The sequence below is a fragment of the Pygocentrus nattereri genome, chromosome 27, assembly GCF_015220715.1.
Source record: "Pygocentrus nattereri isolate fPygNat1 chromosome 27, fPygNat1.pri, whole genome shotgun sequence".
NCBI lineage: Eukaryota > Metazoa > Chordata > Actinopteri > Characiformes > Serrasalmidae > Pygocentrus > Pygocentrus nattereri.
In genome coordinates, this window is record NC_051237.1 from 24,767,186 (window position 1) to 24,794,337 (window position 27,152).

Genomic DNA, 27,152 nt, shown 5'->3' on the forward strand with positions numbered 1-27,152 from the left:
GCCCCACCGTTCAGCTACAGCAGTTTAGCTCCACCCATTCACCTACCACGGTTTAGCTCCACCCAATCGGCTACCAAGGTTTAGCTCCACCCATTCAGCCCACAGTAGTAGCAGCCAATCAGAACAGAGTTTGTTTACATATATCAGTCTTAAAGGCATAGTAACACGTTCAGCCTGTTTAACTGTAAAGGATAGTGAGAGGATGGAAAATTGAATTACGGCTGTTTTTGGCACATAAAACAACATAAATGTAGAATATGGCCCAGAGGAGGAAGTCCAGTAAAATCTGAGGCTGTTCTGCAGTTCTGTTTGCCCCTAAAGACCCTCAGACTGCGGGCCCGGTGGCAGGTTTTGTGTTTTCAGAGGGCCTGTCCGCCCTGCGGTGGATAACCTTCACCTGACCTCCTGTCTGACTGCAGAGGGATCCAGGGCTGGATAAGTGATGAACCTCCTCCCACTCTGACGCACTGCTGTGAATGCCCTGAAATCAGAAAACTTCACTGATATTCCCCTTTATTCCTACGGAAGCGTTTCCTCATCAGTCAGAGCGTTAATCAGCGCGGTCGGGTCGTTAGCCGGTGTCTCGTGTCCAGTGTGGAAGAAGATTTACTGCACTGAGTTCTTCCCCCAGACCTTATCAGCTCCAGCCAGGCCTTTCTGACGTAAAGCGTCTCTCGGCTCCGCGTCCTCCGCCCTTTAGCCCCTTCGTCGAACTTCTGATGCTTTTATTAATGTACAGCACATTGAGTTGCCATGCTTGGCCTTTAAACTGCAGTCTTATGATTCAGTTATTAATGTTAATGGAGCAGCAGGTCAATGCCATGCATGTTTGTTTCATAGTAGATACGGAATAATTCTCTTGCTGAAGTTCTCCTTTTGAATCCTGGTTCCACTCAGTGGTTCTTCCTCATGCTTTTTTAGGAATTCTGGAGTGTTGGTTCCTCTCAGTGATCCTTCCTCATGATCTTGTGGAGGTTCTCTGTTGAAGCATTGGTTTCTCTCAGTGGTTTTTCCTAATCCACTTATGAAGTTTTGGAGTCTTCATTCTTCTCAGGGGTTCTTCCTCATGCTCTTAAGGAGTTTTGGAGATTTGGTTCCTCTCAGTGGTTCTTTCTAATGCTCTTAGAGAGGTTCTTCTTTGGAGTCTTGTTTCCACTCAGTGGTTCTTCAGAATTCTCTTGGAGAAGTTCTTCTTTGGAGTCTTGGTTCCTCTCAGTGGTTCTTCCTCATGCTTTTAAAGAATTCTGAAGTCTTGGTCCCTCTCAGTGTTTTTCCTCATTATCTTATGGAAGCTCTTCTTTGGAATCTTGGTTCCTCTTCTTTCTCAAGCTCTTAGTTTTTGTACAGATAAAGCTGAACTGAGCTGAATTGAGTTCTCTGCTTTATCATTCAGTGGAATTTCTCAGTTGTAAAGATGTTCCACTCTGGACAAATCAGCTCTTCTCAGTCATCAGAATAACTGATATTTAACTCGATTACTAATCTAATCGATATTGATAGGTCTAATTAAACGGATGCTTAAGGGGTGAAACCAGGCAGGATGGAGCCTTTTGAATAAAGAAATGTGATGTGTGTGGAGGCTCCCCCAGCCCCAGCCCCACCCCCACTCCCTGTAAATCTGGTCCTGATGGGACAGAGTGGAAGTGGACACTGGGAGTGGGGGCAGGGAGAGAACGTCCATAAAGAGAGAGCAATGAATGTAAGAGAGAGATTAAGGCAAGCGGGCGTTAACCTTTCCAGCCCTGCATTAAAGTGAAAGTCATACGCTTTTAGACCAGTGTGAGGACTTAGGCGTGCGGTTAGAACAAGCCAAACACGACCACGTTTGGCATAAGGGGTGGGAGTGCTGAAGGAGTTTTTCTGCTGAGCTATCGCTTTAAAGGCAGCAGGCAGGCTGGTGGGTGTGAAAGGGTTAAAATGGTGCTGAAAGTGCTGGAGTGTACATCAGTAAGTCATCGTGCTCTGACATGTAATCCCCTTTGGGACGTGGGGCTGGAATCAGGTGGCCAAAGTGGCCGATCAATGAGCACTGGTCAATTCAGCTCCGGTCAGGGAGGAGATCAGCGCTGGACCTCAGATGGAGGAACCTGGAGAGTCGTTAGTAGAATTAAAGGGCCCGTAACATATTAGCATGGTGTACGTACCTGAAAAAGATGGTTCTTTAAGGGTTCATTAGTAAAGGCAATTGTTCTATATAGAACTATAAGGTCTGTATAGAACCAATTGCATGCTAAATGGTTCTTTGATGGTGAAATGGTTCTTCATGGTTCTTCAGATTGATGGAGAATGTGCTGTTTATGGCTCCAGTGTAGTATGTAAACCACTCTATATAGTGTGGACCGTAAAGCGTACATTCTCCATCAATCTGAAGAACCATGAAGAACCATTTCACCATGAAAGTACCATTTAGCATCCAAAAGTTCTGTATAGAACAATTGTCTTGCATGCTACACACACAAACAGACACACACTATATATATATATATATATATATATATATATATATATATATATATATTAGCGAATGCAGACCACACTTTGGTAAGTGAGATAATGAGAGGAGGGAAACTCTGAGGAATTTTGGGCTAGAGTTCGGTACGGATTCTGCAGGTCATGAGAAGGCCAACCACCCCCTCCCTTAAAGATCATTTGCAGGCGTGGACAAGGTTGAGGAGAAAGGGGAGGAGGTGGGATGCGAAATCCATCACGAGCAGGAGGAATGAAGGACTGCTATTTATAGGAAGCTAGAATTAAGTAGGAGGAGTTTAGGTGTGGTCTTTCCTCAAACTTCAGTTATGCCATAACACTATATATCGCTGTTGTCGAATTGAAACCTCGTATCTCCAAGAGCAATGGTACCAGAATTTTTCCAAGTAATTCTGGGTTGTTTATTTTGGTCCATTCCTCTTGAAATTTCCACACAGTGTAAAGGACTGTAGGCAGTTTCAAAATATGGCAAAAACTGAAAAACGAAATGGAGATTTGGTCTGACAGCGGTGATATACACCGGTTAGCCATAACATTCTGACCACCACCTTGTTTCTACGCTCATTGTCCATTCTATCAGCTCCACTTACTGTATAGCTGCACTTTGTAGTTCTACAGTTACAGACTGTAGTCCATCTGTTTCTCTGATACTCTGTTACCCTGTTCTTCAGTGGTCAGGACCCCCATGGACCCTCACAGGGAGCGGATCAGACACAGTAGTACTGCTGGAGTTTCAATTCAGCATTAAATTTCAACACAACATAAAACTGGCTTTTTCAAATGATGTCAAAGGTGAAGAACAGCAAAAATGACGATACAGAACTGGAGCTCCACTTAGCTGTGAGCTTGATTAGTTCTCCTGCAAGCTCTGTCCAATGTTTCCTACTGAAGGCGTCCTTCTGTGCTAACCTAACTGATCTAACTGCATTAGTGCTTTGTTTGGCCTGTAAATGATCTCCAACCTTGGTCCTGGACATCTACCTACCTGCAGAGTCCAGTTCTAACCACACTTTGCCACACCTGTTCCAGCTACTCAACCTCTTCTCAAGGCCCTGATTGGCTGGATCAGATGTATTGGAGTTAATTAAGGGGCTGGGCAGGTTGGTAGTAAACTCTGCAGGAAGGAAGATCTCCAGGACCAGGGATAGTGTTCAGCAGGTGGGTTTCAGGCCATTTAGGTTGGAACTAAGTTGGCTTATTATTATTTGAATTTGAATTTTCCATTCCACCTTAAATGATGCTGCAGTTGCATTGCTGGGCAGGCTAAATAATATAACCACTGTACCATTTAAGGTGGCAATTTTGAATAAAGAGCTGGTGAATAGGAAGCTAATGTCAGTTCTATGAAACATAAATGGTCTAAATAGGAAATTAACAGTGTTGCAAAGTTAGTGATGTTAACAATTTAACACGTTAAGAGAAGAGGCAAAACATTCTTGGCTTTTAATTAAGATTAAGTGACCCTTATTAGTCCCACAACGTGGAAATTTCACCTCCACATTTAATCCATCCGTGCAGTGAAACACCACATACACACTAGTGAGCACACACACACACTGGGGGACAGTGAGCACACTTGCCTGGAGCGGTGGGCAGCCCAATCCACAGCGCCCAGGGAGAAGTTGGGGGTTAGGTGTCTTGCTCAAGGACACCTCAGTTATGTGCTGTCGGCTCGAACCGGCGACCTTCCAGTCACGAGGCTGGTTCCCTAACCTCCAGCCCATGACTGCCACAATGAAGTTTTATTTGAAGTCATTTTGACGCATTTCTATTGGTCCGTTTATTATTATGAAATGTTCACACAATGTAAAGAGCAACTGGCAATTTTTAATGCTATAAAAACTGTAAACCAATGATGACAGAAACATTTATTAAGCCTGTTCTGTACAGTTTACAGCATTACGGCTGATGTTCAGCATGTATGTCATTCTCAGCTGTACCTTTGTGCAGAAGACCCACATAGACACAGGGGAATTCCACTGACTTTCAAAAATTTCTGCATAATTAAGTGGTTCAGATGTAAACAGAGCAGTTCAGAGCGCTCTGGTATGAAACTTTCGTTCTAGATAAATTTACCAGGTCAGAACTGTCCACAGTGGTGGTGATGGGAACCAGACGTCCCCCTCTAAAAGCCCCTCACAGAAAGTTCCTACATGAACTGGTTCTGAATTCACTGCCTGATGACTGAGACGCTGTTTTATGAGAGTTTAGAGAACTTCAACTCCATTCATGGTGCAGGGCGGCAAAATAGTCCCCAAAGAAAACTCATTATTCCAGATTTCTTTTGTAATTTATCATCATCAACATCAACCATTTCATGTCAAACCACCCTGAATGACATTGTTTACTTCTCAGTCACTGATTTTTATATTCAATTTTGAAACATTGGTGGAATTCCCTTTAAATACAGTGTTACTTTTATTTACGTTGCATTTTACCTGCATCTAAAAGAATGTGACAGGTGTTAGGGTTAGGGTTAGGGTGGTAAACAGAAGGTAGGAGAGGGTGGCAGCATATACACCCATCGTTTTGTGTTATGGGATGTTTTATGTGAGTGCAAGGTCAGGACAGTGGTTTGTAATCAAGTCCTCGAGGGTCCACAGCCAGTGCACATTTCTGTAGTTTAATTTTTAATGTGTTTTTAGAGTGAGTGTGGCAGGAACTAGCTGTTGTTTACCTGGCTCAGGTGTGCTGGGAGTAGTGTGGGCGGCTGGACGGCTGGACGGCTGTTGGCTGTACTGTGTGTGAGTGCGTCTGGGGAGGTGGGGGAGCTCAGTGTTTTACATGAACTCCAGATCCCCGTTTCAGTCCTTTTTTTAGCTTGCCATCGCCCGTTTCAACCAGCCCTTCAGATGTATGTCATGCCTACGTTACACAAGTGGCCACTTGGGGCAGAAGTGGTGGAGACAACAGTGAGGAGTGACCTAATCAGCTAGCCATGCAAACTCTGCACTTTTTAAAGAGGTCTGAGCGTAGCGTACATGACGTGTGTGAGTAATTGCTTAGTCTGGCTATAAACTCAGAGTAGAGCTGTGCTGTAGCACCATAATTATTGTTCTTGTTAGCTGGATGGAGCAGCTTGGAGCTTAAAGCCCAGCAAATTGAGTGTTATGGTGTTGAAATGTTAAGCATTTGAGATGAGAGTCTGGATTGAGTCTCTAAAATGAGAGTCGGGTTTGAGTCCTGAATCTCTGAGATGAGAGTCCAGGTCGAGTCTTGAGTCTCTGAGATGAGATTCCAGGTCGAGTCTTGAGTCTCTGAGATGAGAGTCCAGGTCGAGTTTTGAGTCTCTGAGATGAGAGTGCAGGTCGAGTCTTGAGTCTCTGAAATGAGATTCTGGGTCCAAGTCTTGAGTCTCTGAGATGGGAGTCTAGGTCAAGTCTTGAGTCTCTGAGATGAGAGTCCAGGTCGAGTCTTGAGTCTCTGAGATGAGAGTCCAGGTCGAGTTTTTAGTCTCTGAAATGAGAGTCTAGGTCGAGTCTTGAGTCTCTGAAATGAGAGTCGAGGTCAAGTCTTGAGTCTCTGAGATGAGATTCTGGGTTCCAAGTCTTGAGTCTCTGAGATGGGAGTCTAGGTCAAGTCTTGAGTCTCTGAGATGAGAGTCCAGGTCCAGTCTTAAGTCTCTGAGATGAGAGTCCAGGTCGAGTCTTGAGTCTCTGAGATGAGAGTGCAGGTCGAGTCTTGAGTCTCTGAGATGAGAGTCCCAGTCAAGTCTTGAGTCTCTGAGATGAGATTTTGGGTCTAAGGCTTGAGTCTCTGAGATGAGAGTCCAGGTCGAGTTTTGAGTCTCTGAGATGAGAGTCTAGGTCGAGACTTGAGTCTCTGAAATGAGAGTCGAGGTCAAGTCTTGAGTCTCTGAGATGAGATTCTGGGTCCAAGTCTTGAGTCTCTGAGATGGGAGTCTAGGTCGAGTCTTGAGTCTCTGAGATGAGAGTCCAGGTTGAGGCTTGGGTCTCTGAGATGAGATTCTGGGTCCAAGTCTTAAGTCTCTGAGATGGGAGTCCAGGTCGAGTCTTGAGTCTCTGAGATGACAGTTTGGGTAAAGCCTCAAACACAATGAATGTGGTGCATAAATGAAAGGAACAACATATTGTTTTATAGCATATATACTAGATCTCTAGCATAAGAGCTAATCCAGCTGAAGAACACTGGCTGGAACACTTGCTGTCCAAACTACATGCTAACGAACCATGTCACTTTCTCTTCTGACATGCAGATGTTACATCTTACCCCTTTTGCATGTCTTTGTGTGGAGCGCTGGTGTGTTTGCGTAAATTATGTATTAAGCTCTGATGGAACAGAGATAGCTGATGTCAAATAAAGTAGCGTGCTTATAATTTCTCAGCACAGCGTTTTTGTCTGTAACACACATTTATTCAGCTCAGCCACATCACTCCTCAGCACCATCAAACAGCAGCGCCACACATCTGCTGCAATGGAGAGGCCTGTGTCTGTGCAGTATGGAGCAGGAGCTCTTTCAGCTCATGAATTATACATGCTGGGATAGAAAGATTCCTCTCTGGAAAAGAGGAGGAGGAAAAAACGCCATTAAATCTGGACAGTAGATCATGAGCACGGCAGGAGCCGCGTGGAAGGATGCACAATGTTTAGGGCTTTAAAAATGGAGGACACTTTAAAAGCACCATAAAAGCCTTAAAAACCACACACAGAGACTTCAGGTCTTCTAAAACATCTTCAACAAAGACCATCGAAATATGTTGCAATTAGCATTTAGGTTTATATGTTACCACACTTTGATGCAGTATGTAAACACTGTAAACACTCTCCAGTTACACTCTGAGCGAGTCTATGGTGAATACACTGAGAAACCAACACATTTGCATATGCACCATCCGATCTATCATCCTTTAGCAGTTTAGCCCCGCCCATTCAGTCTATAGCAATTTAGCTCCACCATTCAGTCTATAGCAATTTAGCTCCACCATTCAGCCTATAGCAATTTAGCTCCGCCCATTCAGCCTATAGCAGTTTAGTTTTAAATACGCACAATACAAGGCAGCCAATCAGAACAGAGCTCAATTAACTTAAAGTTACCCAGTAACAAAAACAGCCTTTTTAGTTCTAAGATCATTGGGAAGTGGTCATGTTAAATTAATTATGGCTGCTTTTGGTGCATAAAATCTCACACTAATTTCAGAAATGCTCAGGAAGAAAAAGAAAATCCAATTTGGTTGGAACGTTCTACATAAATGGACAGCTTTTGCTACAGATGCTTCCAGCATGTATATATATATATATATATAAGCTTCGTTGTTCACTGCTGTCTCAGCATATTAACACTTTAGCTGGGGAAGTTTACGTGTTTTTTTCAGGACACGTGCAGCGTATTGTTGAACATTAAGACGTTAAGAGAATCAGAAGAGCTTAGTAGGTTGTGTGCGCAGCGGTAAATCAGTGAGGATGCTGAAGGCCTATCGCCACAGCCTCAGTGCTGACTCCATGTAATGAATGTTTTAAGGCAGAACTGCCTCTGCTCCAGCGGTTTAGCTGGCGAGGAGGTGTTTCAGGGTTAAACCGAGGCGAGGTCGAGCGGCTGAGGCGCGAGCCGAGGTGACTGCTGCGCCGCTGCCGGAGCCACATGGTCTCTGAGCTAATCTAGCGTAGCCTAGCAGCTCGGCCCTACCCCCACCGTCCATATGCGAGTGAACACACGCACACAAAAAAGCTATTTTTATCGCGTTCACGCAGCCTCCCTCGTCTCCCTACATGTGATCTGTATCAGTGTATTAGAGTGCCCCATTTTCTGGCCAACATGCGAAAAGCACCAGCGAAGAGATGTCCTCGATGCGGCTGCCATTTTGTAGGCCATCTCAGAGAACGTTTATCGACTGCTCAGTCCGCTGCCTCTCTGTGGCTGAACTAAACACCGTCATCACCGCATTATACGCTGATCGATGGCGTGAGGAGGCCGAATCGTATGCACATCCCCTGTGTGTGTTCTCAATGGCAATGTTTATGAGCTGTCAGGCATTCTGTACATTAATACAGATTCAGTTTGCACTAAAAAGTCTCATAGGCTCTACTAAGCATTGCGTTTTGGCTTAAAAGTAAGTAGACAGCTTGCATTAAAGGGCCTATATCACAGACAAAATGACATTGTTTTGTTTTTATGTACTATGTAAACATTCGTATCGTTCATGCATTCACATATTTGAACACCCCTAGTGAAAATGAGCCCTACAGTAGACTCACACTTTGCAGTTTCATCCACAATTTTAGACCAAATATTCTATTCATTTGCTGAATTTTTTATATTGGAGAAAAGATAGACATAGAATGTGCCATAATATTTGCACAGGCCCACATTTCATGTTGTTTTTTTCCTAAAAAAAAGCTCAATTCTGCAAATAAACGGTAATTGTGCATTAAAATGAACGTGCAGAAGTGTGTTCTCTCTAGAGGATGTGCTGACGTTCTAGTTTTCATATGTGCATAGATTTGCCTTTGCAGCCGACAACAGTTTAACCCCACACACTCACACCGAGGTTATAAGGAGTGTTTCAGCCAGGACTGTTTATTGAGCCTGTTTATTGAGTTTTTTGAGGTCAGCCAATCGGTATTCAACTCATTTACGTACATCAGTCTTAAAGGCACACTACCGATAATAACCTGATTCGTTCTAAGGGGTAAAGAGAGGTTGGGAAAACCAATGACTTCACTTATGGTAGATAAAATCACACAAACATTACAAGTGGACTTTGATGGTGGGGTGGAAAACTGGACAAATAAGATACAGATGTGGATGTTTCAATGTTATCGCTGTATTAAGACTTCAATTTTCACAATTTCCCTTTTTTTTTTTCTTAAGAAAACAAACGACCCAAAACAAATTGGTTTATATTTCTGCATCACAGTGTTTCTTAGTTTCATATCTATGGATATTTGCAGAAGAGCCATATATCAGCCCTATCAGCTCGCGCAGTGGTGCATTGCTTATGCCGACAGCGCTCTTGTCTAATTCATACAGTCCGTAATATCCGCGCAACTGCTCGTCTTCTGCCGCGTGCCAGACAGACTCGCTCTTCCCTGCCAACAACGAGCACCTCGGGGTCACTTCATCGGAATACGGGCCATTTATCAAAGTCCGCCACGCTGAGAAGGCCCGGTCATGGGTTTATTGCGAACGGAAACGTTATCCGATTTGTCCATTAACCTGGCCTTCTCCTCTTGCAGCGCCATAAAGTGCGTTTGTGTCTGTTTCCCTGCTCGGTTTGCTCCTCGGGCTCGTGGGTGGCAGTTTCAGGCAGGCTGAACTAGACTGGCCTCCAACTAGCTGATCCTCTACAACACTGCAGGGCCTGGACGTGTCACTTACAGCTGGAGCACAAGCATCAGTCCTGCTCCATTTTGTGTAATTCTCACCACTGCTGTAAACAAAATAAAGCCTTTATTCTCCGATCTAAAATGGCAGCCAAATCCTTTAGATTATCCATACTCTTGAAAAAAGAGCGGTTCTATTCAGAACCATCAACACTCACAGAACCGTTGTTGATGGGGGGGTGTGTTTTTGAAAACACTTCTATGCAGCACCGACATCATAGCAGCAGAAGCCTTTTGCTGCTTTATAGAACCGTATACAGCACATTCTCCATCCATCTGAACCAATTCACCATGCAGGGAACCAATTAAGCATGCAAATGGTTCTTGGAGTGTTCATGGCTCTGTACAGAACCACTGAAGTACCACATTTTTAAGAGGTGATGTTATTACATTATTATGTAATAGTTCTGACGGGCGATTCTATTTTACGATTACGGCCTCGCGTGCAGCATCATTTAATCATGTAATGCATCTCAGTGAGACAAACTTCAAGTTCAAGCTCATTTTATGTGCTACTAATGCAAATTCAACGACATAAATACAACGTTCAACAAAATTTACACTATTTGGCATCGTTTTACTGCCTCGCCGGTTACAATGTGAGGAAAAAGATGAGGCTGGTAACGTTAGCTGAGGTAATAAGCCATCCGTGTTAGTCTTTTTGGAAAAACTCACAGCTTTCCGTGGTTGTCAAACTGGAACCAAACCACATTGAAACCCCTGGAGCACAATGAAAAAGCTGAGCTCAACCTAATATTCCCACAATATTAGGAATGTAGTCAGGTGCTGCTTCTTTTGATGTAAGAAACGGACGATTTTGAAGCACATTTCATGCAAAGTTCGGGGCTTCTTTGCTTTACTTTGTTCTTTATTTTGCAGAACTGTGATATAAAAGCCATAGAACCCTGGATGTTGTGTGTTACGGTGAAAAATAGCGATGATCTACTGAACTAACCCTCAGCTCATACCTGAGACCGAATCATAGCTGTGCTGCTATTCATCACACTCCCTCTTGTGTTCTATTGTCTAATTACTCTACACTAATTACATTTATAGGTATACTTTTCTCAGAAATGTAAATATTAAACACGAACTATTTTGTAGAAGTAGGTGAATGTAGCATTAGGAGTCTAGCCCAAGGACTCTTATTGGTGTAGTGTTATCCACCACGCCAACCAACCGCTTCAGCAAACTACTTAAGCGGCAAAGGTTGTTTGGTTTGTCTTCGTCTTTTTCTCTTTGCTTCTACACCAAAAAATGACAGAAACAGCAAAAATGGCATGTTGTTCTTTTTTGTGCACACGACAGTAACTTTCAATCAAATCAATATCATAGTAAAATATCTACAGTAATTCATTTCACAGTAATCTCTATCCAGATCTCATCGCTTCTTTTTTACTCCATTGCAGGCTAAGGACAGTGACGATGATGAGGAAGTCGTCCACGTCGACCGAGGAAACTTCATGGATGAGTTCTTTGAACAGGTGAGCTCGGCCTCAGGATGATAGATAGAAGGATAACTGCTGGTTTTAGACATGCCGAGTGGTTCTGATAAGAACAGCTGTACATTAAACTAAAGTGAAACCACAAAATCTGTTAGTAGATGATGTGGCATGAAATCTGCATTGCAGATCATGCAAATTAGACGAATACAATCGGTTACTAATATATTACATCATACTTATCATTCTTTAATCTTATCACGTATTTTTTTTATTAAAAAACTGCAAGAACTAGTTAGCTTGTTTCAGCCTCGGAAGCTCCGCCCACAAAGGTGCACCAACCATCTGCTATTCAGTGCACACTGATCTGACCACAGCTGCTGGAATTTATAAGCTCTTTTGTCTTATTTTTTATCAGTTTGATAATAACAACACACTTTTGCGAACATTTGCCTGTTTTTATCACCGTGACAACAGCCAGACTTTCAGAGTGAATACAGCCGCTGGACTGAAACGTTTGCCGTTTTTAACAGTTATTCGGTTATTAAGTTGTAATTAATGTATTTAGTAGCTTGTAAACAAGAAATCCTTGCATGTTTGCTGGCAAACGTGATGGCAACACTGAACAGCGGAAACCTGAATAGCTGAAATAAACCTGGATTTGAAGGTTTGAAACACGTGACCTCACATGACATCAGAAATATTGATATACTGACCGCTCAGTTTAAACCGCAATTTGTTCGTCCACTCTTGGACACTACATACTTATATGTTCTGGGCAAATGTGACGGCCGCCTTCGTAGATGGATGTGTGCTGACTTACAGAGGCATCAAGAACTGTTTATACGGTACGAAGTTTTAAAAGAACCCGAATGGAAGAGCTTGTCTTGCTCGTTTCTGCCAAAATTGGCTGTAGATACTTACAATTCTCTGCAATTTAATGCATTAATGCTCTGCAGGCGCTGCGGATAGGGCTGCCCGCCGCCCCTGGCAAGTGTGCTCACTGCCCCCTAGTGTGTGTGTGTTTGACTGCATGGATGGGTTAGATTGCGAAGGTGAAATTTCCCTGTTGTGTGACTAATAAGGATCACTTAATCACCCATTTCTTACACTAGAAAGTTGTGTTATAAATATATTTCTGAATGATTTGTTTTATTATCAAAGTATTTTTATGAATTATACTGGGTTGTTTGCTAGTACAGTATTTTGCAAATTAACCCACCTCATTATAGCTGTAGCCCTTTTACTGCAGTAAAGAAGCTGGACACGGCCTGGTGTACATATAATCTTGTATTAATTAATGCAGGGATTCTTCCCTATTGATTAGTAATGCATACGAAAGCTCGTCCACTGCAGCAGATTTCAAGGAGGACAAAGCAAAAGCCTCGAAGCAGAAGCAGAACAGACTGTTACAGTTTCAGTATTCAGTAATGAAATTTTTCAATTCTTTCCCCAAAATGTCCAAGTAAGCACATAATCCTGCAGTTACATATCATAAGGGACGTAAAATTCATTATGCATTCATAAATCATTCTTCAGCACCTTTAGATCGCGTCCATAGCCACGTGTCTTTTCTATGAGTTGGAAATGAATGCAGTCACTGAACTTTGGAGCTGCTTTGAGGTCTCATTCGCAGAGTAGTGTATCCAGAATAGCAACTAACTGCTGAATCTGCAGGGCAGGAGAACCCTGCGGGCGCGGTGGCTCGAGGGGGATCTCAGAGCAAAGATCACTCATGCTCAGGGTGGCCAGGAAGGATGGCACTGAAGCAGAGCCTGTTTATATGGTAGAAAAACCCAGGTTAGATAATCAGCATTTAGGCTTGTGAGGTCTGCATCCGGGCATTAAGCTGAGGTTTCAGTGACGTGTCCCTTCGAGTGTTAGAAAGACCAAGATATAAACATCAAAAAACTGAACTAGACTCATTATGGCTCTTAGAAAGCTGTTAAAATTATAAACGGGGACTTTTGAGGCGATCCTCTAGAGGGCGACAGTAAATAACATTTTTTTGTTAAATGTTTGTTTATTTGATGGTTGTCAATGACACCTTAAGAAGGTGATGCTGAGCGATGTTTATTTGATGTTTGTTTATGATACCTTCAGTGGGCGGCGCTTCGAGGCGTTTGTTTATTTGATGGTTGTTAATGATGCCTTTAGAGGGCGATACTGAGCAATGTTTACTTAATGTTTGTTTATGACGCCTTCAGTGGGCGGTGCTTAGAGACGTTTGTTTATTTGATGGTTGTCAATGACGCCTTTAGAGGGCGATGCTGAGTGATGTTTATTTGATGTTTGTTTATGACGCCTTCAGTGGGCGGTGCTTAGAGACGTTTCTTTATATGATGGTTGTCAATAACACCTTTAGAGGGCGATGCTGAGCGATGTTTATTTGATGTTTGTTTATGACGCCTTCAGTGTGCGGTGCTTAGAGATGTTTGTTTATTTGATGGTTGTCAATAACACCTTTAGAGCGCGATGCTGAGTGATGTTTATTAGATGTTTGTTTATGACGCCTTCAGTGGGCGGTGCTTAGAGACGTTTCTTTATATGATGGTTGTCAATAACACCTTTAGAGGGCGATGCTGAGCGATGTTTATTTGATGTTTGTTTATGACGCCTTCAGTGGGCGGTGCTTAGAGACGTTTGTTTATTTGATGGTTGTTAATGACGCCTTTAGAGGGCGATGCTGAGCGATGTTTATTTGATGTTTGTTAATGACGCCTTCAGTGGGCGGCGCTTAGAGACGTTTGTTGATTTGATGGTTGTTAATTATGCTTTTAGAGGGCGATGCTGAACGATGTTGATTTGATGTTTGTTTATAAAGACTTCAGTGGGAGTTGCTTCGAGGCATTTGTGTATTTGATGGTTGTTAGTGATGACTTCAGTGTGCGGTGCTTAGAGAGGTTTGTTTATTTGATGGTTGTTAATGACGCCTTCAGTGGGTGGCGCTTTGAGACATTTGTTTATTTGATGGTTGTTAATGACGCCTTTAGAGGGCAATGCTGAGCGATGTTTATTTGATGGTTGGTAATTATGCCTTTACAGGGCGATGCTCAGCGATGTTGATTTGATGTTTGTTTATGACGCTTTCAGTGGGCGGTGCTTAGAGACGTTTGTTTATTTGATGGTTGTTAATTATGCCGTTAGAGGGCGATGCTGAGCGATGTTTATTTGACCTTTGTTAATGACTCCTTCAGTGGGCGGTGCATCGACGCATTTGTTTATTTGATGGTTGTTAATGACGCCTTTAGAGGGCGATGCTGAGCGATGTTTATTTGATGTTTGTTAATGACGCCTTCAGTGGGCGGCACTTTGAGACGTTTGTTTATTTGATGGTTGTTAATGACACCTTCAGTGGGCGGCGCATCGAGGCATTTGTTTATTTGATGGTGGTTAATGACACCTTCAGTGGGCAGCGCTTCGAGGCATTTGTTTATTTGATGGCTGTTAATTATGCCTTTAGAGGGCGATGCTGAGCGATGTTTACTTGATGTTTGTTTATGACGCCTTCATAATGTTTATAAAGACTTCAGTGGGCGGCGCTTCAAGACATTTGTTTATTTGATGGTTGGTAATGATGCCTTTAGAGGGCGATGCTGAGCGATGTTTATTTGATGTTTGTTTATGACGCCTTCAGTGGGAGTTGCTTCGAGGCATTTGTTTATTTGATGGTTGTTAGTGATGACTTCAGTGTGCGGTGCTTAGAGAGGTTTGTTTATTTGATGGCTGTTAATTATGCCTTTAGAGGGCGATGCTGAGCGATGTTTATTTGATGTTTGTTAATGACGCCTTCAGTGGGCGGCGCTTAGAGACATTTGTTTATTTGATGGTTGGTAATGATGCCTTTAGAGGGCGATGCTGAGCGATGTTTATTTGATGTTTGTTTATGACGCCTTCAGTGGGAGTTGCTTCGAGGCATTTGTTTATTTGATGGTTGTTAGTGATGACTTCAGTGTGCGGTGCTTAGAGAGGTTTGTTTATTTGATGGCTGTTAATTATGCCTTTAGAGGGCGATGTTGAGCGATGTTTATTTGATGTTTGTTAATGACGCCTTCAGTGGGTGGCGCTTTGAGACATTTGTTTATTTGATGGTTGTTAATGACGCCTTTAGAGGGCAATGCTGAGCGATGTTTATTTGATGGTTGGTAATTATGCCTTTACAGGGCGATGCTCAGCGATGTTGATTTGATGTTTGTTTATGACGCTTTCAGTGGGCGGTGCTTAGAGGCGTTTGTTTATTTGATGGTTGTTAATGACGCCTTTAGAGGGCAATGCTGAGCGATGTTTATTTGATGTTTGTTAATGACGCCTTCAGTGGGCGGCACTTTGAGACGTTTGTTTATTTGATGGTTGTTAATGACACCTTCAGTGGGCGGCGCATCGAGGCATTTGTTTATTTGATGGTGGTTAATGACACCTTCAGTGGGCAGCGCTTCGAGGCATTTGTTTATTTGATGGCTGTTAATTATGCCTTTAGAGGGCGATGCTGAGCGATGTTTACTTGATGTTTGTTTATGACGCCTTCATAATGTTTATAAAGACTTCAGTGGGCGGCGCTTCAAGACATTTGTTTATTTGATGGTTGGTAATGATGCCTTTAGAGGGCGATGCTGAGCGATGTTTATTTGATGTTTGTTTATGACGCCTTCAGTGGGAGTTGCTTCGAGGCATTTGTTTATTTGATGGTTGTTAGTGATGACTTCAGTGTGCGGTGCTTAGAGAGGTTTGTTTATTTGATGGCTGTTAATTATGCCTTTAGAGGGCGATGCTGAGCGATGTTTATTTGATGTTTGTTAATGACGCCTTCAGTGGGCGGCGCTTAGAGACATTTGTTTATTTGATGGTTGGTAATGATGCCTTTAGAGGGCGATGCTGAGCGATGTTTATTTGATGTTTGTTTATGACGCCTTCAGTGGGAGTTGCTTCGAGGCATTTGTTTATTTGATGGTTGTTAGTGATGACTTCAGTGTGCGGTGCTTAGAGAGGTTTGTTTATTTGATGGCTGTTAATTATGCCTTTAGAGGGCGATGCTGAGCGATGTTTATTTGATGTTTGTTAATGACGCCTTCAGTGGGTGGCGCTTTGAGACATTTGTTTATTTGATGGTTGTTAATGACGCCTTTAGAGGGCAATGCTGAGCGATGTTTATTTGATGGTTGGTAATTATGCCTTTACAGGGCGATGCTCAGCGATGTTGATTTGATGTTTGTTTATGACGCTTTCAGTGGGCGGTGCTTAGAGACGTTTGTTTATTTGATGGCTGTTAATTATGCCTTTAGAGGGCGATGCTGAGCGATGTTTACTTGATGTTTGTTTATGACTCCTTCAGTGGGCGGTGCATCGACGCATTTGTTTATTTGATGGTTGTTAATGACGCCTTTAGAGGGCGATGCTGAGCGATGTTTATTTGATGTTTGTTAATGACGCCTTCAGTGGGCGGCACTTTGAGACGTTTGTTTATTTGATGGTTGTTAATGACACCTTCAGTGGGCGGCGCATCGAGGCATTTGTTTATTTGATGGTGGTTAATGACACCTTCAGTGGGCAGCGCTTCGAGGCATTTGTTTATTTGATGGCTGTTAATTATGCCTTTAGAGGGCGATGCTGAGCGATGTTTACTTGATGTTTGTTTATGACGCCTTCATAATGTTTATAAAGACTTCAGTGGGCGGCGCTTCAAGACATTTGTTTATTTGATGGTTGTTAATGATGCCTTTAGAGGGCGGTGCTTAGAGACCTTTGTTTATTTGATGGCTGTTAATTATGCCTTTAGAGGGCGATGCTGAGCGATGTTTACTTGATGTTTGTTTATGACGCCTTCATAATGTTTATGAAGACTTCAGTGGGTGGCGCTTTGAGACGTTTGTTTATTTGATGGTTGGTAATGATGCCTTTAGAGGGCGGCGCTTAGAGACCTTTGTTTATTTGATGGCTGTTAATTATGCCTTTAGAGGGCGATGCTGAGCGATGTTTATTTGATGTTTGTTTATGACGCCTTCAGTGGGCGGCGCTTTCAGACATTTGTTTATTTGATGTTTGTTTATGACGACTTCAGTGGGCGGCGCTTTGAGATGTTTGTTTATTTGATGGTTGTTAATTATGCCTTTAGAGGGCGATGCTGAGCGATGTTTATTTGATGTTTGTTTATGACGCCTTCAGTGGGCGGCGCTTTCAGACATTTGTTTATTTGATGGTTGTTAATGACGCCTTTAGAGGGCAATGCTGAGCGATGTTTATTTGATGGTTGGTAATTATGCCTTTACAGGGCGATGCTCAGCGATGTTGATTTGATGTTTGTTTATGACGCTTTCAGTGGGCGGTGCTTAGAGACGTTTGTTTATTTGATGTTTGTTAATTATGCCGTTAGAGGGCGATGCTGAGCGATGTTTATTTGACCTTTGTTAATGACTCCTTCAGTGGGCGGTGCATCGACGCATTTGTTTATTTGATGGTTGTTAATGACGCCTTTAGAGGGCGATGCTGAGCGATGTTTATTTGATGTTTGTTAATGACGCCTTCAGTGGGCGGCACTTTGAGACGTTTGTTTATTTGATGGTTGTTAATGACACCTTCAGTGGGCGGCGCATCGAGGCATTTGTTTATTTGATGGTGGTTAATGACACCTTCAGTGGGCAGCGCTTCGAGGCATTTGTTTATTTGATGGCTGTTAATTATGCCTTTAGAGGGCGATGCTGAGCGATGTTTACTTGATGTTTGTTTATGACGCCTTCATAATGTTTATAAAGACTTCAGTGGGCGGCGCTTCAAGACATTTGTTTATTTGATGGTTGTTAATGATGCCTTTAGAGGGCGGCGCTTAGAGATCTTTGTTTATTTGATGGCTGTTAATTATGCCTTTAGAGGGCGATGCTGAGCGATGTTTACTTGATGTTTGTTTATGACGCCTTCATAATGTTTATAAAGACTTCAGTGGGCGGCGCTTCAAGACATTTGTTTATTTGATGGTTGTTAATGATGCCTTTAGAGGGCGGCGCTTAGAGACCTTTGTTTATTTGATGGCTGTTAATTATGCCTTTAGAGAGCGATGCTGAGCGATGTTTACTTGATGTTTGTTTATGACGCCTTCATAATGTTTATGACGCCTTCAGTGGGCGGCGCTTTGAGATGTTTGTTTATTTGATGGTTGTTAATTATGCCTTTAGAGGGCGATGCTGAGCGATGTTTACTTGATGTTTGTTTATGACGCCTTCAGTGGGCGGTGCTTTGAGGCGTTTGTTTATTTGATGGTTGTTAATGACGCCTTTAGAGGGCGATGCTGAGCGATGTTTATTTGATGTTTGTTGATGACGCCTTCAGTGGGCGGTCCTTTGAGGCGTTTGTTTATTTGATGGTTGTTAATGACGCCTTTAGAGGGCGATGCTGAGCGATGTTTATTAGATGTTTGTTTATGACACCTTCAGTGGGCGGTGCTTTGAGAAGTTTGTTTATTTGATGGTTGTTAATGATGCCTTTAGAGGGTGATGCTCAGCGATGTTTACTTGATGTTTGTTTATGACGCCTTCAGTGGGCGGCGCTTTGAGTCGTTTGTTTATTTAATGGATGTTAATGATGTCTTTAGATGGCGATGCGGAGCGATGTTTATTAGATGTTTGTTTATGACACCTTCAGTGGGCGGTGCTTTGAGAAGTTTGTTTATTTGATGGTTGTTAATGATGCCTTTAGAGGGCGATGCTCAGCGATGTTTACTTGATGTTTGTTTATGATGCCTTCAGTGGGCGGCGCTTTGAGTCGTTTGTTTATTTAATGGATGTTAATGATGTCTTTAGAGGGCGATGCTGAGCGATGTTTATTAGATGTTTGTTTATGACACCTTCAGTGGGCGGTGCTTCGAGACGTTTGTTTATTTGATGCTTGTTAATGACGCCTTCAGTGGGCGGCGCTTTGAGGCGTTTGTTTATTTGATGGTTGATAATGATGCCTTTAGAGGGCGATACTGAGCGATGTTTATTTGATCTTTATTAATGACGCTTTCAGTGGGCGGCGCATTTGTTTATTTGATGGTTGTTAATGACGCCTTTAGAGGGCGATGCTGAGCGATGTTTATTTGATGGTTGTTTATGACGCCTTCAGTGGGCGGTGCTTCGAGACGTTTGTTTATTTGATGCTTGTTAATGGCACCTTTAGAGGGCGATGCTGAGCGATGTTTATTTGATGTTTGTTGATGACGCCTTCAGTGGGCGGTCCTTTGAGGCGTTTGTTTATTTGATGGTTGTTAATGATGTCTTTAGAGGGCGATGCGGAGCAATGTTTGCTTGATGTTTGTTTATGACGCCCTCAGTGGGCGGTCCTTTGAGGTGTTTGTTTATTTGATGGTTGTTAATGATGTCTTTAGAGGGCGATGCTGAGCGATGTTTATTTGATGTTTGTTTATGACACCTTCAGTGGGCGGTGCTTCGAGACGTTTGTTTATTTGATGCTTGTTAATGACGCCTTCAGTGGGCGGTGCTTTAAGAACTTTGTTTATTTGATAGTTGTTAATGATTCTTTTAGAGGGCGATGCTGAGCGATGTTTATTTGATGTTTGTTGAGGACGCCTTCAGTGGGCGGTCCTTTGAGGAGTTTGTTTATTTGATGGTTGTTAATGATGTCTTTAGAGGGCGATGCGGAGCAATGTTTGCTTGATGTTTGTTTATGACGCCCTCAGTGGGCGGTCCTTTGAGGCGTTTGTTTATTTGATGGTTGTTAATGATGTCTTTAGATGGCGATGCTGAGCGATGTTTATTAGATGTTTGTTTATGACACCTTCAGTGGGCGGTGCTTTGAGAACTTTGTTTATTTGATAGTTGTTAATGATTCTTTTAGAGGGCGATGCGGAGCGATGTTTACTTGATGTTTGTTTATGACGCCTTCAGTGGGTGGCGCTTTGAGGCGTTTGTTTATTTGATGGTTGTTAATGACTCCTTTAGACGGCGATGCTGAGCGATTTTTATTTGATGTTTGTTTATGATGCATTCATTGGGCGGTGCTTTGAGATGTTTGTTTATTTGATGGTTGTTAATGACTCCTTTAGACGGCGATGCTGAGCGATTTTTATTTGATGTTTGTTTATGATGCATTCATTGGGCGGCGCTGAGAGACGTTTGTTTATTTGATGGTTGTTTATGACGCCTTTAGAGGGCAATGCTGAGCGATGTTTACTTGATGTTTGTTAATGTCACCTTCAGTGGGCGGCGCTGAGTGGCGTTTGTTTATTTGATGTTTGTTTATGATGCCCTCAGTGGGCGGCGCTGAGAGACTTTTGTTTATTTGATGGTCATTAATTATGCCTTTAGAGGGCGATGCTGAGAGATGTTTACTTGATGTTTGTTTATGACGACTTCTGTGGGCGGTGCTTAGAGGCATTTCTTTATGTGATGCTGTTAATGATGCCTTTAGAGGGCGATGCTGAGCGATGTTTATTTGATGTTTGTTTATGACGCCCTCAGTGGGCGGTGCTTAGAGACGTTTGTTCATTTGATGGCTGTTAATGACGCCTTTAGAGGGCGATTCTGAGCGATGTTTATTTGATGTTTGTTTATCACGCCTTCAGTGGGCGGTGCTTAGAGATGTTTGTTCATTTGATCGCTGTTAATTATGCCTTTAGAGGGCGATTCTGAGCGATATTTATTTGATGTTTGTTTATGATGCCTTCAGTGGGCGGTGCTTAGAGGCGTTTCTTTACGTGATGGCTGTTAATGACGCCTTTAGATGGCGATGCTGAGCGATGTTCATTTGATGTTTATTTTTGATGCCTTCAGTGGGCGGTGCTTAGAGGCGTTTGTTAATTTGATGGCTGTTAATGACGCCTTTAGAGGGCAGCGCTGAGCAATGTTTATTTGATGTTTGTTTATGACGCCTTCAGTGGGCAATGCTTAGAGGCGTTTTTTTATTTGATGGTTGTTAATGACGCCTTTTGAAGGCGATGCTGATCGATGCTTATTTGATCGTTGTTTATGACGCCTTCGGTGGGCAATGCTTAGAGGCGTTTGTTCATTTGATGGCTGTTGATTATGCCTTTAGAGGGCGATGCTGAGCGATGTTTGTTTGATGTTTATTTATGACGCCTTCAGTGGGTGGCGCTTCGAGACGTTTGTTTATTTGATGGATGTTAATTATGCCTTTAGAGGGCGATGCTGAACGATTTTGATTTGATGTTTGTTTATGACGCCTTCTGTGGGCGGTGCTTAGAGGCGTTTGTTCATTTGATGGCTGTAGATTATGCCTTTAGAGGGTGATGCTGAGCGATGTTTATTTGATGTTTATTTATGACGCCTTCAGTGGGTGGCGCTTCAAGACGTTTGTTTATTTGATGGATGTTAATTATGCCTTTAGAGGGCGATGCTGAGCGATGTTTATTTGGTGATTGTTAGTGATGCCTTTAGAGGCGACGCTGTTCGATGTTTGTTTATTTGGTGATTGTTAATGATGCCTTTAGAGGGCGATGCTGAGTGATGTTTATTTGATGTTTGTTTATGACGACTTCAGTGGGCGGTGCTTAGAGGCGTTTCTTTATGTGATGCTGTTAATGACGCCTTTAGAGGGCGATGCTGAGCGATGTTTATTTGATGTTTGTTTATGACGCCTTCAGTGGGCGGTGCTTAGAGGCGTTTCTTTATGTGATGGCTGTTAATGGCGCCTTTAGGGGGCGATGCTGAGCGATGTTCATTTGATGTTTATTTTTGATGCCTTCAGTGGGCGGTGCTTAGAGGCCTTTCTTTATGTGTTAGCTGTTAATGACGCCTTTAAAGGGCGGCGCTGAGCAATGTTTATTTGATGTTTGTTTATAACGCCTTCTGTGGGCGGTGCTTAGAGGTGTTTGTTCATTTGATGGCTGTTAATTATGCTTTTAGAGGGCGATGCTGAGCGATGTTTATTTGGTGATTGTTAATGATGCCTTTAGAGGCGACGCTGAGCGATGTTTGTTTGTTTGGTGATTGTTAATGATGCCTTTAGAGGCGATGCTGAGCGATGTTTGTTTATTTGGTGATTGTTAATGATGCCTTTAGAGGCGATGCTGAGTGATGTTTATTTGATGTTTGTTTATGACGCCTTCAGTGGGCGGTGCTTAGAGGCCTTTCTTTATGTGATGGCTGTTAATGACGCCTTTAGAGGGCGGCGCTGAGCGATGATTATTTATTTGGTGATTGTTAATCATGCCTTTAGAGGGCGGTGCGGAGCGATGTTTGTTTATTCAATGGTTGTTATTGACGTCTTTAGAGGCGGCACTGAGCGATCTTTGTTTATTTCATGATTGTTAATGATGCCTTTAGAGGCTACGCTGAGTGATGTTTGTTTATTTAAAGGTTGTTAATGACGCCTTTAGACGGCGGCACTGAGTGATGTTTGTTTATTTAATGGTTGTTAATGACGCCTTTAGAGGGCGGCGCTGAGCGATGTTTGTTTATTTAATGGTTGTTAATGACGCCTTTAGAGGGCGGCACTGAGCGATGTTTGTTTATTTGGTGGTTGTTAATGACGCCTTTAGAGGGCGGCGCTGAGCGATGTTTGTTTATTTAATGGTTGTTAATGACGCCTTTAGAGGGCGGCACTGAGCGATGTTTGTTTATTTGGTGGTTGTTAATGACGCCTTTGGAGGGTGGCGCTGAGCGCTGTTTGTTTATTTAATGGTTGTTAATGACGCCTTTAGAGAAACCAGCCATTAGGGGTGTAATTTGTGTACTTCTGGTGCCGGTCCCAAGCCCGGATAAATGGTGAGGCTTGCGTCAGGAAGGGCATCCGGCGTAAAACTTGTGCCAGAACTATCATGCGGATCACAAATATGATCAATGATGATGTCATACCGGATCGGTTGAGGAAGGCGTGTTAGATGGCAGCGAGAGAGAAGGAAAGGGGACTCTGAACATAGGGACAATGACTGGTAAAGGCAGAGAGCTTGCAGACATGATGGAGAGAAGGAAGGTAGATATTCTGTGTCCAGTAGACCAAATGGAAAGGAAGCAAGACCAGGAACATTGGAGGTGGATTCAAACTGTTCTATCATGGTGTAGAGAGGAAGAGAAATGGAGTAGGGATAATCCTAAAGGAACAGCTTGGGAAAAGTGTTCTGAATGTAAAGAGAGTGTCAGACATGATCATGAGCCTGAAGTTGGAGGTTGATGGTATAATTTTGAATGTGGTCAGTTCATATGCACCACAGGCTGGTTGTCAGTTAGAGGAGAAAGAGGAATTTTGGAGTAAGATGGATGAAGTGGTAGATGGTGTCCCTAGAGAGGACAGATTGGTGATTGGTGCAGACTTCAATGGACATGTTGGTGAAGGGAACAGAGGGGATGAAGTGGTGCTGGGTATGTATGGTGTGAAAGACAGAAATGCGGAAGGTCAGATGGTTGTAGATTTTGCAAAGAGAATGGAAATGGCTGTGGTGAACACGTATTTTCAGAAGAGGGAAGAACACAGGGTGACATACAAGAGTGGAAGGAGGTGCACACAAGTGGATTATATCCTTAGCAGGAGATGCCACCTAAAGGAGATTAGAGATTGTAAATTGGTACCAGGGGAAAGTGTAGCAAGGCAGCATAGGGTGGATGTCTGTAGAATGAGATTAGAAACAAAGAAGAAGAATAAGAGAGTGAAGACAGAGCCAAAGATTAGATGGTGGAAGCTGAAGCAGGAGGATGGTTGCAGGCAGTTCAGGGAAAAATTGCAACAGGCCCTTGGGGACAGTGAGGAGCTACCTGAGGACTGGGAAACTACAGCTAAGTTGGTGAGAGAAACTGGCAAAAATGTGTTGGGTGTTTCGTCTGGTCAGAGGAAAGAAGACAAGGAAAGCTGGTGGTGGAATGAGGAGGTCCAAGAGAGTATTCAGAAGAAGAAGGCAGCTAAGAAAAAGTGGGATAACCAGAGAGATGAAGGAAGTAGGCAGGAGTACTGTGATGCTAGTAGCATAGCAAAAAGAATGGTGGCAAAGGCTCAGGCCTATGATGAGCTGTATGAGAGGCTGGACAGTAAAGAAGGAGTAAAGGACTTGTATCGTTTGGCTAACAGAGAGATAGAGCTGGAAAGGATGTATAGCAGGTTAGGCTGATAAAGGATAGAGAGGGAAATGTACTAGTGAGTGAACAGAGAGTGATGAGTAGATGGAAGGAGAACTTTGAAGAACTAATGAATGAGGAAAACGAGAGAGAGAGAGGAGGACAACGGGGGGAGAGATAGTGGATCAGGAAGTGCAGAGAATTTTTAAGGTGGAAGTGAGGGCATCTTTAAAAAGGATGAAGAATGGAAAGGCAGTTGGTCCAGATGACATACCTGTGGAGGTATGGAGATGTTTAGGAGAGAAGGCAGTGGACTTTTTAACCAGGTTGTTTAACAAAATCCTGGAGAGTGAGAGGATGCCTGATGAGTGGAGAAGCAGTGTATTGATCCCCATTTTTAAGAACAAGGGTGATGTGCAGAGCTGCAGTAACTACAGAGGTATAAAGTTGATGAGCCACACCATGAAGGTATGGGAAAGAGTTGTTGAAGCAAGGCTAAGGCGAAAGGTTCAGATCAGTGAGCAGCAGTTTGGTTTCATGCCCAGAAAGAGAACCACAGATGCAATTTTTGCGTTGAGAGTGTTGGTAGAGAAGTACAGAGAAGGTCAGAAGGAGCAGCATTGTGTCTTTGTGGATCTAGAGAAGGCATATGATAGGGTGCCACGAGAGGAACTGTGGTACTGTATGAGGAAGTCAGGTGTAGCTGAAAAGTATGTTAGGGTGGTGCAGGACATGTATGAGGATAGTGAGACAGTGGTGAGGTGTGCAGTTGGAGTGACAAATGGTTTCAAGGTGAAGGTAGGGTTACATCAGTCATCAGCTTTGAGCCCCTTCTTGTTTGCAATGGTGATTTACAGGTTGACAGATGTTGTCAGGCAGGAGGCTCCATGGACCATGATGTTTGCAGATGACATTGTAATCTGTGGTGAGAGTAGAGAGCAGGTGGAAGAGAATCTGGAGAGGTGGAGGTTTGCACTGGAGAGGAGAGGAATGAAGGTCAGTAGAGACAAGATGGAATACATGTGTGAATGAGAGGGAGGCAGGTGGAAAGGTGAAGATGCAAGGAGTAGAGGTCGTAAAGGTGGATGACTTCAAATATCTTGGGTCAACCATCCAGAGCAATGGACAGTGTAGAAAAGACGTGAAGAAGAGGGTGCAGGCAGGATGGAGTGGGTGGAGACGGATGTCAGGGCTGATGTGTGACAGAAGGATAGCAGCAAGAGTGAAAGGGAAGGTTTACAAGACAGTAGTGCGTCCTGCTATGATGTATGGTTTGGAGACTGTGGCTCTGTCTAAAAGACAGGAGGCTGAGCTGGAGGTGGTTGGAGATGAAGATGCTGAGATTTTCGTTGGGAGTGACAAGGATGGACAAGATTAGAAATTAGCAGATCAGAGGGACAGTGAAGGCAAGATGCAGGCAGATGATCTGCTGTGGCGACCCCTAAAGGGAGCAGCCTAAAGAAGAAGAAGAAGAATGATGCCTTTACAGGGCAGTGCTGAGCGATGTTTGTTCATTTAATGGTTGTTAATGACATCTTTAGAGGGCGGCGCTTAGTGTCTTTTGTTTATTTGACGTTTGTTAATGACGCCTTTAGAGGGCAACACTGAGCGATGTTTGTTTATTTGATGGTTGTTAATGACGCCTTTAGAAGGCGACGCTGAGCGATGTTTGTTTATATAATGGTTATTTAAGAAGCCTTTAGAGGGCGATGCTGAGCGATGTTTATTAGATGTTTGTGTATGATGCCTTCAGTGGGCGGCCCTGAGAGACGTTTCTTTGATGTTTGGTAATGATGCCTTCAGAGGGCGGCACTTAAAGACCTTTGTTCATTTCATGGTTGTTAATGACGCTTTTAGAGGGTGGCACTTAAAGACCTTTGTTCATTTGATGGTTGTTAATGACGACTTTAGAGGGCGGCCCTGAGAGACGTTTGTTTCCTTGATGTTTGTTAATGATGCCTTTAGAGGGCGGCGCTGAGAGGCATTTGTTTATTTGATGATTGTTAATGATGCCTTTAGAGGGCGGCGCTCAGAGACGTTTGTTTCTTTGATGTTTGTTAATGATGCCTTTACAGGGCGGCCCTGAGAGTCGTTTGTTTCTTTGATGTTTGTTAATGACGACTTTAGAGGGCGGCATTCAGAGACGTTTGTTTAATTGATGTTTGTTAATGATGCCTTTACTGGGCGGTGCTGAGAGACGTTTGTTTATTTGATGTTTGTTTATGATGCCCATAGAGGGCGGCCTTGAGAGACGTTTATTTCCTTGATGTTTGTTAATGATGCCTTTACTGGGCGGTGCTGAGAGACGTTTGTTTCCTTGATGTTTGTTAATGATGCCTTTAGAGGGCGGCACTTAAAGACCTTTGTTCATTTGATGGTTGTTAATGACGCCTTTACAGGGCGGCCCTGAGAGACGTTTATTTCCTTGATGTTTGTTAATGATGCCTTTACTGGGCGGTGCTGAGAGGCGTTTGTTCATTTGATGGTTGTTAATGACGCCTTTACAGGGCGGCCCTGAGAGACGTTTATTTCCTTGATGTTTGTTAATGATGCCTTTAGAGGGCGGCGCTGAGAGGCGTTTGTTCATTTGATGGTTGTTAATGATGCCTTTAGAGGGCGGCCCTGAGAGTCGGTTGTTTCCTTGATGTTTGTTAATGATGACTTTACTGGGCGGTGCTGAGAGACATTTGTTTATTTGATGTTTGTTAATGATGCCTATAGAGGGCGGCCTTGAGAGACGTTTATTTCCTTGATGTTTGTTAATGACGCCTTTACTGGGCGGTGCTGAGTTTGTTTCCTTGATGTTTCGTAATGATGCCTTCAGAGGGCGGCACTTAAAGACCTTTGTTCATTTGATGGTTGTTAATGACGCCTTTATAGGGCGGCACTT

At 43.2% G+C, this 27,152-nt stretch overlaps 1 protein-coding gene across 1 annotated transcript in view; it reads left to right on the top strand.

The window, feature by feature from the left end:
* stx1b (syntaxin 1B) overlaps positions 1-27,152 on the top strand; it is a 99,905-nt gene that overhangs the window by 25,812 nt on the left and 46,941 nt on the right. Inside the window, exon 2 of the mRNA XM_017684978.2 lies at positions 11,238-11,312. Coding sequence (XP_017540467.1) covers positions 11,238-11,312 — 75 coding nt within the window. The remainder of the gene's footprint in view (positions 1-11,237; positions 11,313-27,152) is intronic.